The sequence below is a fragment of the Scyliorhinus canicula genome, chromosome 8 (genome assembly GCF_902713615.1).
Source record: "Scyliorhinus canicula chromosome 8, sScyCan1.1, whole genome shotgun sequence".
Taxonomy (NCBI): domain Eukaryota; kingdom Metazoa; phylum Chordata; class Chondrichthyes; order Carcharhiniformes; family Scyliorhinidae; genus Scyliorhinus; species Scyliorhinus canicula.
The window spans coordinates 135,469,981-135,481,725 of NC_052153.1; the positions used below are offsets into that span (position 1 = coordinate 135,469,981).

Genomic DNA, 11,745 nt, shown 5'->3' on the forward strand with positions numbered 1-11,745 from the left:
GCTAGAGGGAAGGAGTTTAAGACTAGGGAGGTTATGCTGCAATTGTATAAGGTGTTACTGAGGCCACACCTGGAGTATTGTGTTCAGTTTTGGTCTCCTTACTTGAGAAAGGACGTACTGGCACTGGAGGGTGTGCAGAGGAGATTCACTAGGTTAATCCCAGAGCTGAAGGGGTTGGATTACGAGGAGAGGTTGAGTAGACTGGGACTGTACTCGTTGGAATTTAGAAGGATGAGGGGGGATCTTATAGAAACATATAAAATTATGAAGGGAATAGATAGGATAGATGCGGGCAGGTTGGTTCCACTGGCGGGTGAAAGCAGAACTAGGGGGCATAGCCTCAAAATAAAGGGAAGTAGATTTAGGACTGAGTTTAGGAGGAACTTCTTCACCCAAAGGGTTGTGAATCTATGGAATTCCTTGCCCAGTGAAGCAGTTGGGGCTCCTTCATTAAATGTTTTTAAGGTAAAGAGAGATAGTTTTTTGAAGAATAAAGTGATTAAGGGTAATGGTGTTCTGGCCGGAAAGTGGAGCTGAGTCCACAAAAGATCAGCCATGATCTCATTGAATGGTGGAGCAGGCTCGAGGGGCCAGATGGCCTACTCCTGCTCCTAGTTCTTATGTTCTTATGTTCTTATGAGCCCCCCAACTAGGCTGATCGCCTGGAATGTTTGAGGGTTAAATGGGCCGGTCAAGAGGGCACGTGTGTTCGCGCATCTTAGGGGACTGGAGGCGGACGTGGTAATGTTGCAGGAGACGCACCTTAGAGTAATTGACCAGATTAGATTGAGGAAAGGCTGGGCCAGTCAGGTATTTCACTCGGGACTAGACTCAAAGACTAGAGGGGTCGTGATCCTGATCAATAAGCGGGTGGTATTTGAGGCGGGTAGAATAGTCTCGGATGTGGGAGGTCGGTACATTATGGTCAGTGGGAAACTGGAGGAGGTGCATGTGGTATTAGTAAATGTGTATGCGCCAAATTGGGATGATGTGGAGTTTATAAAGAGGATGCTGGGAAAGATATCGTTCCTGGACTCCACAGGTTGGTCATGGGAGGGGACTTCAATACAGTTATTGACCCTGGCTTGGACCGGTCAAGCTTGAAAATGGACAGGGTGCCATGGAGTTCATGGAGCAGATGGGGGGGGGCGGTGGATCCACATAGATTTGGGCAGCTGAGGGTGAAGAAGTTCTCCTTCTACTCACACGTGCATAAAGTGTACTCCTGGATTGATTTCTTTATTTTGAGCAGGGACATATTGGCAGGGGTGGTGGATACGGGGTACTCAGCAATCACAATCTCAGGCCATGCTCTGCACTGAGTTGACTTGCAGGTTAGTAAAGACAGTAACCAGCGCCCGCACTGGAGGTTAGATGTGGGACTTTTGGCTGATGAAGGGGTGTGCGAGCAGCTGAGGAAATGTATTCCGAACTACCTGCAGGTCAACGACATGAGGGAAATTTCAACAGCGGTGGTCCGGGAAGCACTGAAGGCGCTGGTCAGAGGGGAGCTGATCTCGATACGGGCCCATAGGGAGAAGGTGGACAGGGCAGAGACGGACTGACTGGTAAAGGAGATGCTACAGATTGATAGGAGATAATCGAAGACCCCAGGGTCAGGACTTTTCAGGGAACAGCAGAGGCTACAGGTCGAGATCGGCTTGTTAACCACAAGGAGGGCGTTGGAGCAGCTGAGAAAAGCGAGGGGGGCAATCTATGAATATGGAGAGAAGGCCAGCAGAATGCTTACACAGCAGCTTAGAAAGAGGGAGGCAGCCAAGGAGATATGGAAAGTATATGATGGAGATGGGAACCTGGTCGGAGATTCAGCAGGGTTGAATAAGGCGTTTAGGGATTTCTACAGTAGGCTGTATAGGTCGGAACCCCCTACGGGGCTGGAGGGGATGAAAAAATGAAAATGAAATGAAAATCACTTATTGTCACGAGTGGGCTTCAATGAAGTTACTGTGAAAAGCCCCTAGTCGCCACATTCCGGCGCCTGTCCGGGGAGGCTGGTACGGGAATCGAACCGTGCTGCTGGCCTGCTTGGTCTGCTTTAAAAGCCAGCGATTAGCCCTGTGAGCTAAACCAGCCCCTTAAAATCACTTATTGTCACTAGTAGGCTTCAATGAAGTTACTGTGAAAAGGCCCTAGTCACCACATTCCGGCACCTGTCCGGGGGGGGGGGGGGGGGGGGGGGGCTGGTACAGGAATCAAACCGTGCTGCTGGCCTGCTTTAAAAGCCAGTGATTTAGTGCAGACCAGCCCCTAATGATGAGGCACTTCTTGGTGAGGCTGATTTCCCAAAGGTGGACAGGGAGCTGGTAGAAGGGCTGGGTTGGAAGAGATAGTGGAGGGTCTGAAGGCCATGCAGTTGAGTAAAATCTCGGGGCCGAATGGGTGGAGTTTTATAAAAAGTTCCCTGGGATATTGGGGCCGGTGTTGATGAGTATGTTCAATGATACAAGGGAAAGAGGGGTGCTGCCCCAGACGATGTCACAGGTCACGATTTTGCTAATTCGGTAGAATGGAATTATCTGTGGGAGGTACTGGGATGGTTCAGATTTGGGTGGGGCTTTATTGACTGGGTCAAGTTGCTGTATCAGGTTCCTGTGTCAGGTGTATGAATGAATAGGACAACATCAGACTATTTTCGACTGCACCGGGGGACGAGACAGGGATGCCCCCTCTCCCCACTGTTGTTCATGCTAGCTGTAGAGCTGTTGGCAATTGCTCTGATAGCCTCAAGGGGCTGGAAGGGGCTGGAAGCGGGGGCGGGGGGGGGGGGGGGGGGGGGGGTGGAGCACAGAGTCTCGCTTTATGCAGATGACCTGCTTCTGTATGTATCGGACCCATTAGAGGGGACGGAAGAAATCGTGAGGATTCTAGGGGAATTTGGCCGTTTTTCGGGGTGTAAGCTAAATATGGGGGAAAGTGAGATGTTTGTGGTCCAGGCGAGGGGACAGGAGAGGCAATTGGGGGAGCTGCCGTTTAGATTAGTAGGGGAAAGCTTTAGGTACCTAGGCATTCATGTGGTGCGGGAATGGGACCGGCTGCATAAATTAAATCTGACTCGACTCGTAGACCAAATTAAGGACGATTTTCGGAGGTAGGACGCGCTTCCGTTGTCACTGGCTGGGAGGGTGCAGATGGTGAAGATGACGGTCCTCCTGAGATTCCTGTTCGTGTTTCAATGTCGCCTCATATTTATTCTGTGGTCCTTTTTTAAACGGGTCAACAAAGTGATCACTGGCTTTGTTTGGACGGGCAAGACCCCGCGAGTAAGGAAGGTAGTCAGGGAGTCAGGGAGAGGGCAGGCTGGCGCTGCCAAATTTTAGTAACTATTACTGGGCGGCGAATATACAATGATCAGGAAGTGGGTGGTGGGGGAGGGGTCGGCATGGGAGCATATGGAGGCGGCTTCATGCAAGGGCACCAGTCTGGGGGCGTTGGTAACTGCGCCTCTGTCATTCCCGCCGGCGCGCATTCAATGTTTAGAAATCCTGGAGGATATGGCGAACCGAGATAGGAAGAAAAATGTCTGGGTCACCAGTTTGCCAGAAAGAGAAAATGGTAAGATCCCTATTGGTAAGATCCATGCTTTCTTAAGCTGGATGCAAAGGCTGGATGTATCAACTTGGAAAGGGTACATCACATCCTGTCCTTGAGGCCAAGGAACAACCAAAATCCGTAGCCTGTATTTATCCATTTTCATAACTTCAAGGATCGCCAGAAAGTACTGGAGGTGGAGGGACCTGGCTCCATAAGGGGGCAAGGGTCTCATGCTTCTGAGATTTCTCAGCATCGATGCAACAGAATCATAAAGGCTTTGTTGAAGTTAGAAAACTAATCAAGATTGTTGGGGTGAATTATATCCTGTTTTATCCTGCGACATTGAGGGTGATATCTGACAACTTAAAGACATTCAGCAATCCAGCTAAGGCCGTGACTTTTGTGAAGTCCATAGAAGGCAATAATTTGGAGTAACTGTCTGTAGCTTGTTGAAATTTTCGGACTCTCTTTATCATAATACTTCTTGTCTGATCTTAAGTTACTATTTATTAGGTCAGCACGGAGGTGTTAAAAATTGAGCATGATACTGAATATTTATCCTTAAGAGTCTTGGGGGCTTCCATTTATCTGAATAGAAACACCCTTCAATGTGCTCCTTGTAGCTGAGAGGTGTGCTGTGTAAGTGGTATGGTCGTTGGACCATGTGATGGATATCCATCTTTTCTTCTTCTCCCTACATTTATGATGGTAACATAGCTTTTTTTAGTAATCATACTTTAATCATGATAGATTTGAGTGCCATCATTGCATGGAGGTGGGTGAGGGGTTTGGGTATTCATGGGTTGGGTCAAAATGCAGGAGGGCATTTGGTTGCCATTCTCTTTTTGGCTTATCTTTTCTCCTCTTTTCTGAGGAGTGTATCTCCTGATTATAATTATGGTAAGGCTGCAGAACTAGTCTTACAGGTCCTTGCATGTATTGAGGAATGTTCCCTTAGAACTACGTTGTGCTGTTTTGTATTTTTTTCATTTTGGGGTTATACAATTGTTGACTGTATCCTGCAATGGTACAGATAAGTCTCTGATCCGAGAATGGAGAATGTTCCCATCGTTCCCTGATTGTGGCTTCCTGTCGCTGGTTTTCCTGTACCAGTAAGATGGCTGCCTGGCCAAAGCCAGTAGGAAACAATGAAAATGTGGCCCTGCCATTAAATTAATCAGTGCCTCTTGCTGACTTTGCTGGGTTCATCAGCTATTTTCTGCCATCCCATCACCTTCCCTATCTACCTTGATAAATATCAAGACCAACATGCCTGTAATAAACTTTCTCTGTCTTTAGCTTTGACAAAGGGTTGTCTGAACTTGAAACATTAGCTCTTTTCTCTCCCTACAGATGCTGCCAGACCTGCTGAGATTTTTCTGTTTTTTTCTCTTTGGTTTCAGGTTCCAGCATCCGCAGTAATTTGCTTTTATCCAGTGCTTAACTCACTGCCACTTCTCTTCCAGGAATGCCTACCCTGTAGAAGTACTGCTCTTCTCTCCGACAGGATTTCCATATGTCCCTCCCCCACTCATAGAAAATAGAACAGTACAGCACAGAACAGGCCCTTCGGCCCTCCACGTTGTGCCGAGCAATGATCACCCTACTCAACCCCACGTATCCACCCTATACCCGTAACCCAACAACCCCCCCCCCTCTTAACCTTACTTTTAAGGACACTACGGGCAATTTAGCATGGCCAATCCACCTAACCCGCACATCTTTGGACTGTGGGAGGAAACCGGAGCACCCGGAAGAAACCCACGCACACACGGGGAGGACATGCAGACTCCGCACAGGCAGTGACCCAGCCGGGAACCGAACCTGGGACCCTGGAGCTGTGAAGCATTTATGCTAACCACCATGCTACCGTGCTGCCCCATCTTTCATTCTCACTGCGCAGTAGAAATATTTCCCACTTTCTCTGTCTTTAGTTTTGGCAAAGGATCACCTGGACTCGAAACTTTAGCTCTTTTCTCTCCCTTGTTGTAAAAAACTCGCCACTATTCTTAGAATTCCCCCTATACCAAAAAAGGGTCAAGATATTCTAAATGGTGAACAGGGATTCTCACTCCCTGACTCATATGCAGACTTAGGCGGTGCTTTCGGGTCAAACTAGTGTTTCAGGTTATCCCCTGGCATAACCTGTATCTTCATAGAAGAATTTTATCTACTTGCCACTTAGTAGCACTGATCCTGGGTCCCGTGTTGCTATGTAAGTAGTAGACTTTGTAATAACTACTGTTTCAGGTTAAAACTTTAAGTTATTTTATTATTATTTTTCCTTTTAAAAGATAAAATCACTGTCTTTCCAGAAAAGTAAAAAGATCTTGCTTCTGGATTCTCCTGGTTGGCTGATCAGACCTTCCTGGGCCTCTTTGACAATCTCTCTTCTTTATCTGTTGGTTTTCTCTCGATTGCTTTGTGGTTCTGCTCGGTGTTCGTGTTCAGTCCTTCCAATGACCGAGATCACTCTACTGGCTGAAAGTAAGAGTGTGTATCTGGTTGAGAGCGATTCAGGATATATATCACCCTTGCTGATTACTTGACATTATTTTAAAGTATTGTCTTCTGCACCTTAACGCAAAGCTTTGTTTTGACCATTTGTTTCTACATCTAGTTTCCGTAATGTCTAACATGAGAATGCTTTCATGTTAAGCTTGACCTTAGTTTGTCAGATCACTGGCAGGGAGGCTTCCTGCTAATTATTCTGTGGCATTCCAGCCTTTCAATCCCTTATCTTTTTTAAGCATTGTATTTTTTTGTATTCCTAAATGTTTCAAGTTATATTCTTCCGTTTTTGCTATTTTACAAAAAGGTGTTGACTGCTTTTTGAAAAGAAGCAGTTAGCTGCAGTGAATTGTTCTGCATTAAAATCAACTGTTCTCTCCAGAGTTCCACTTTTAACTGGTGTCATTAAGTTTCTATCATTCACAAATAAATTTTGTTTCAAGTAATTCAAACTTAAGATTCTGGCAATTCTGATCAATTGCTTGCTAAACTAATTAACTTCTATTAAAGGGTAAAAAAACTCATTCCCTTTATGTAACTTAAAACTTAACTTTTTTATAAAAATTTCTCCGACTTTAACTAAAGGTATCAGGTTACAGCATGAGCTGCTTCATTAGCTCAAGGCCTGTGTGTAATGGCTGTCTACATTCTAAAGAACCTTTGTCTGCAGTTAACCCTTCGAGGGCCTTCTGCTATATCATTTTTTCGCTTTTCATTACATTTATGTTTATAGGATCTTTTCTGTTACTTTGCTTTTTCACATGTTCCTTGGGTATTATCATCAGACCTTCATGTTTCAAATGACATATTTCGCATTTTTGTAAACACCCTACAAATGCTGCCAGACCTGCTGAGATTTTCCAGCATTTTTTTCGATGCCTGTAATTGTGGTGAATGTAATTCCGTAATTCACACTGTATTGTATATACATGAGACCATGCATTGATAAGCATTGCCCGACCACTAGGGGGAGTAGCGCTGGGAATGCTTAGGAGTTTGTACAGGACTCCACCCTTGGCTCCGCCCACGACTCCTCCCCCTGGACTGCTGTATAAATACCAATGCTCAGAGCCAGTCGTTCAGTTCATCGAGAGTTCAACGTGGAACAGGCTGGCTCTGTCGTAAGTAGATTAAAACCACTGTTCATATCTTAAAGCACATGTCTAGTGAATTGATGGTTCCATCAGTAATAAAGCTCTCTGGACATATCACTAATAGCCTGATATAAAAATTATTTAGTCTGAGATTTTAGGTGATTTATTATTCATGCGGGAAGATTTCCTTGGTGTGTTATTTGTTAACAAAATATTTAAACTTGTTTATTAGACATGGGTTAATGATGCTGCTTCACCCGGCAAACAGAGGAAATTTTTAGCCATTGTGCCATCTTGAAAGAACTGAGTTTGATGGAAGGGGAAGTATTTACTATGCTTTCGATTGATTTTTCAGTCACCACAGGTCGCTACAGATGGGAAAACTATTTGTTGCTGCTGCTGTGCCTCAGGACCAATAACTCTTAATGTCGCAATTGAACGGACAGCCTACATGTCAGGTAAAAATCAGAACATCTTTAATTTTCTCTTCCCCTTTAATTACTGTTAATTACTTTCACCAGTCCACATGACGGGCGTGATTTTTCCACCGCATTGTACCCGGCGCTGATCCCGTCACAGGAGATGCCAACAACAGGTTTCACGCCAGGGATTGAGCCATGTGCGGTGTACCTGACCCGCTACGCCAGATGCGATCTGGATCACTCAGTTCAGCATATTTAAATGAGTCATTAGGTTCTTTTAAATATGCACAGCCTGTTCGAGGCCGCAGTCTCCATGCTCCCGGAATTCACCAGCCCTGCCGGCCAGTCCTCACGCTGCCGCAAATTAGTACTGGCCTCTAGAAATGGAAACCAGATGTGATGGGAATGCTGGGGGGCTTGGAGGCAATTGGAGCCCCCGGTGGGCGGGGACATGGTCCTGGCGCTCTGGCAGTGCTGAGCTGGGTGCCATATTGGCGCTGCCAGGGTTCCATGAGCTCTGCCATGATGCCAGGGGCAGTGTCTGAGTGCCAGGTTGGCACTGCCAGGATGCCAGCAACACTGCCAAGGAGAGGGGACTGTGGGGGGCCACGTCCATGAAACGGAGGGTGAAGGGGAAGTATGAAGGGTGGGAGGTTGAAGGGTGGATATGAAGAGGTGGAGGGGGAAGGTGGGTCTGAAGGGGGGTATCAAGGGTAGGAGGAGTGAAGGGGGGGTCTGAAAGGGGGCACCTTCAGCAACCCAATAGTGGTTTGCTGTTTCCCGGGCACTTCTGGACCGCAGCTCCATGAACTAGTGGTCACTCTCTTCTGCTCTCACTTCTGTACCTTTTTCCTACAAGCTTCCTGCGACAAACCGGTGTAAAGGCCCCAAAAAGACCACTTTGAGTGGGAGCTGCCATATATGCGAGCACTCACTCCATGGCCACCACCGGAAGTCCCTCATTTATTTTTCAATGAGACTGCTGGGGAGTCCAGATGGAATGTAAAAAATAATCTGCATTGTGGGATTTGTTCCTTCTACAGGTGAATCGATTCAAATATATGCTGAAATTGAGAATTATTCTTCCCGCAAAGTGGTGCCAACTGCATGCATTTATCAAACAGAGACATTCCATGCTGCAGGACAGAAAATCCAGTCGACAGAACTTGTAACCAAATTGAAAGGAGAGCCGGTTGTCAGCCGGCAAACAGATAGTTGGAACGGAATGGAACTGAAAATTCCACCTGTGCCTCCTACGCTGATAAACTGCAACATTATCCAGATGGAATACTCACTGATGGTAGATGATTTTTCAATTACTCTTTAGTGCTAACAATACACATAGTAACACAAGGCCTTTAAAATAGAAGCCTTACCCCACTGTTTTAGATTCCCTCACTTTGCAGTTTCTTTGCCTTCACCTTCCACTAACCAGAATGGGGAGGTCTCACCCTCCACGAACTGGGAGGCGCTGAAGGCTGTGATCAAGGTCAAATTATCGCTATCAAAACACGGAGAGATAGAGAAGAGAGAATGCCGAGGCAATAGCTAGTCGACTCCATACTGAAAGTGGACCGGCGATCCTCTGAGGCCCCGACTGTAGAGCTCCTGGCGGAGGGGAAATAGCTACAAATGGACTTTGGCCTGCTCCCCACGAGGAAAGCAGAGCACCCACTCCACCAGGCACTGGGGACCCTGTACGAGCACGGAGACAAAGTCAGCCGCCTGTTCGCTAACCAGCTGATAAAGCAGGCAGCCACGAGGGAAATAACCCAGATTCGGGACAGCAGAGGCAAACTAGTAGCAGAGCCAGAAAAAGGGCAACAAAGCATTCAAGACCTTCAACTGGTATCTGTACACCTACGAGCCACCAGCAGGGGACTTGAGGATGAAGCAGTTCCTCAATGGATTGCACATGCCAGTCGTGGGGGAGGATAGAAGACAGGGCCCGGAAGCACCGCTAGAACTGGGAGAAGTCATAGAGAGTATTAACTCCATACAGGTGGCGAAGGAGCCGGGACGGGACGTTTTCCCAGCTGACTTCTAGAAAACATTTGCGACGGCACTGGCGCTGTACCTGCGGGAGAGGCTCACAGGTTCACTGACGAGGGCACCCTGCCGCCTACCCGAGCACAATCCTCAATCTCACTGGTTCCTAAGAAAGACCAGGACCCAACAGAATGCGGGTCCTACGGACCCATCTTGCTGCTAAATGCTGATGCGAAAATACTGGCCAAGGTCCTATCCAAGAGGCTGGAGGACTGTGTACCAGAGGTGGTAGCAGGTCTTTGTCAAGGGTAGACAGCGAACATCGAGCATCAGGCGCCTGCTGAGCGTAAGCTTGGGTCACTGTCTGTGTGGAGTCTGCACGTTCTCCCCGTGTCTGCAGCGTTTCCCCCTGTTTTCCTCCCACAAGTCCCAACAATGTGCTGTTAGGTAATTTGGACATTCTAAATTCTCCCTCCGTGTACCCGAACTGGTGCCGGAATGTGGAGACCAGGGGCTTTTCACAGTAACTTAATTGCAGTGTTAATGTAAGCCTACTTGTGACAAAGATTGTTGTTATTATTATTATAATGACCCCATCCAGGGAGATAACACCTGAGGCGATCGTATCCCTGGATGCAGAAAAGGCCTTTGACAGAGTCAAAGTGTTTGCCCTCATTATCAAACTATTAGCGATCACACTTCGGGCGGCAAAGAATTGGAAGAGTATGCAGAGGGGGACAGAGAACACAGAATCTCGTTCTAGGCAGATGACCTGCTCCTTTACATCTCGGACCTGCAAAGTAGCATGGAAGGAATCATGGTGCTCTTGAAAGTTGTTTGGAGGCTTCTCGGGCTACAAACTCAACCTCACAAATTCCGCTACCTGGGGATCCAAATCGCTCATGACTGGACAGGGATCCACAAATGGAACCTGACCAGCCTGATGGAGGAAGTTAAAAAGGACCTGAAAAGATGGAACACATTCCCACTCTCCATGGCAGGGAGAGTGCAGACAATCAAGATAAACATATTGCCCAGGTTCCTCTTCCTGTTTAGATCCATCCTGATCTATATCCCCAACGCCTTTTTCAATTCACTGATAAAACTGATCATGACGTTTGTGTGTGTGTGCGGAGTTTGGGGGGGGGGGACACACAAGAATCCAAAAAAGAGTACTGCAGAGAGTGAGAACCATGGTGGTCCTCGCCTTCCCGAACCTGTAATATTATCACTGGGCAGCAACCGCAAAGAGGATAAAGGGGTGGATAAAGGAGCCAGAAACCGAGTGGAGGAGGGCTCCTGCAAAGGGACCTCCCTCCGGGACTCACTGAATAAATACTCAACGAGCCCAGTGGTGGTAGCAACACTTTGGTTGTGGAACCAGCTGGGGCAGCATTTCGGGGTAACCGAAATGTCCGACAAGGCCCCCATCTTCAACAACCACAGGTTCACGCCTGCGATAATGGGCACCACCTTCAAAAGGTGGAGACAGGTTGGGGGGGGGGGGGGGGGGAACGCTGACAGTTAGGGACTTCAACACTGACAACAGACTGACAATGCTCGAGGAACTGACAGAAAAAATCCAGCTGACAGAGAGGGAACAAACTAAGATGCATGCAGGTCAGAAGCTTCCTATGCAGGGAAACAAGGACATACCCATGACCACGTCAATAATCATTGCTGGAGGAACTACTTGGACCCGGACATCCTAGGGAAGGAGAATTGTGGCGACATGTATGGGCGACTCCTAGGGAGGGCTAACACCCAACTTAACGAGTTGAGGGAAAAGTGGGGGGAGGACTTGGGGTTTGAAATAGGATGGGGACTCGAGAGCGAAGCACTGCACATGGTCAACTCCACCTCCACATGCTCAATGCAACTAAAAGTGGTACAAAGAGTACACTTAACTAGTACCCAAATGAGCAGGTTCTTCCCAGAGGTGACGGACAAATGTGAATGGTGCCAAGGAGGCCCAGCCAACCACACCACATGGTCTGGTCTTGCCCCAGACTTTCTGGGTTATGGACAGCCTCTTTCGAGGCCATGTCCAAGGTGGTGAGGGTGAGGGTGCGTTGGGCACTCTAAATTTATTTTAAACAAAAGTACTGGTTTTGCATGCTATACAGACAACGCATACATACATAGGGAAAGAAGGAGAGATTGCAGAATGGCACAGT

The 11,745-nt window shown here is 47.4% G+C and overlaps 1 protein-coding gene across 1 annotated transcript in view; it reads left to right on the forward strand.

Annotated features, from left to right (window-relative positions):
* Nucleotides 1–9,187, forward strand: part of LOC119969923 (arrestin domain-containing protein 3-like) — an 88,385-nt gene extending 79,198 nt beyond the window's left edge. Inside the window, exons 6-7 of the mRNA XM_038803894.1 lie at nt 7,513–7,615; nt 8,623–9,187. Of these exons, the coding sequence (XP_038659822.1) occupies nt 7,513–7,615; nt 8,623–8,906 (387 nt within the window). The 3' untranslated portion in view covers nt 8,907–9,187. The remainder of the gene's footprint in view (nt 1–7,512; nt 7,616–8,622) is intronic.
* The last annotated feature ends 2,558 nt before the right edge of the window (nt 9,188–11,745 follow it).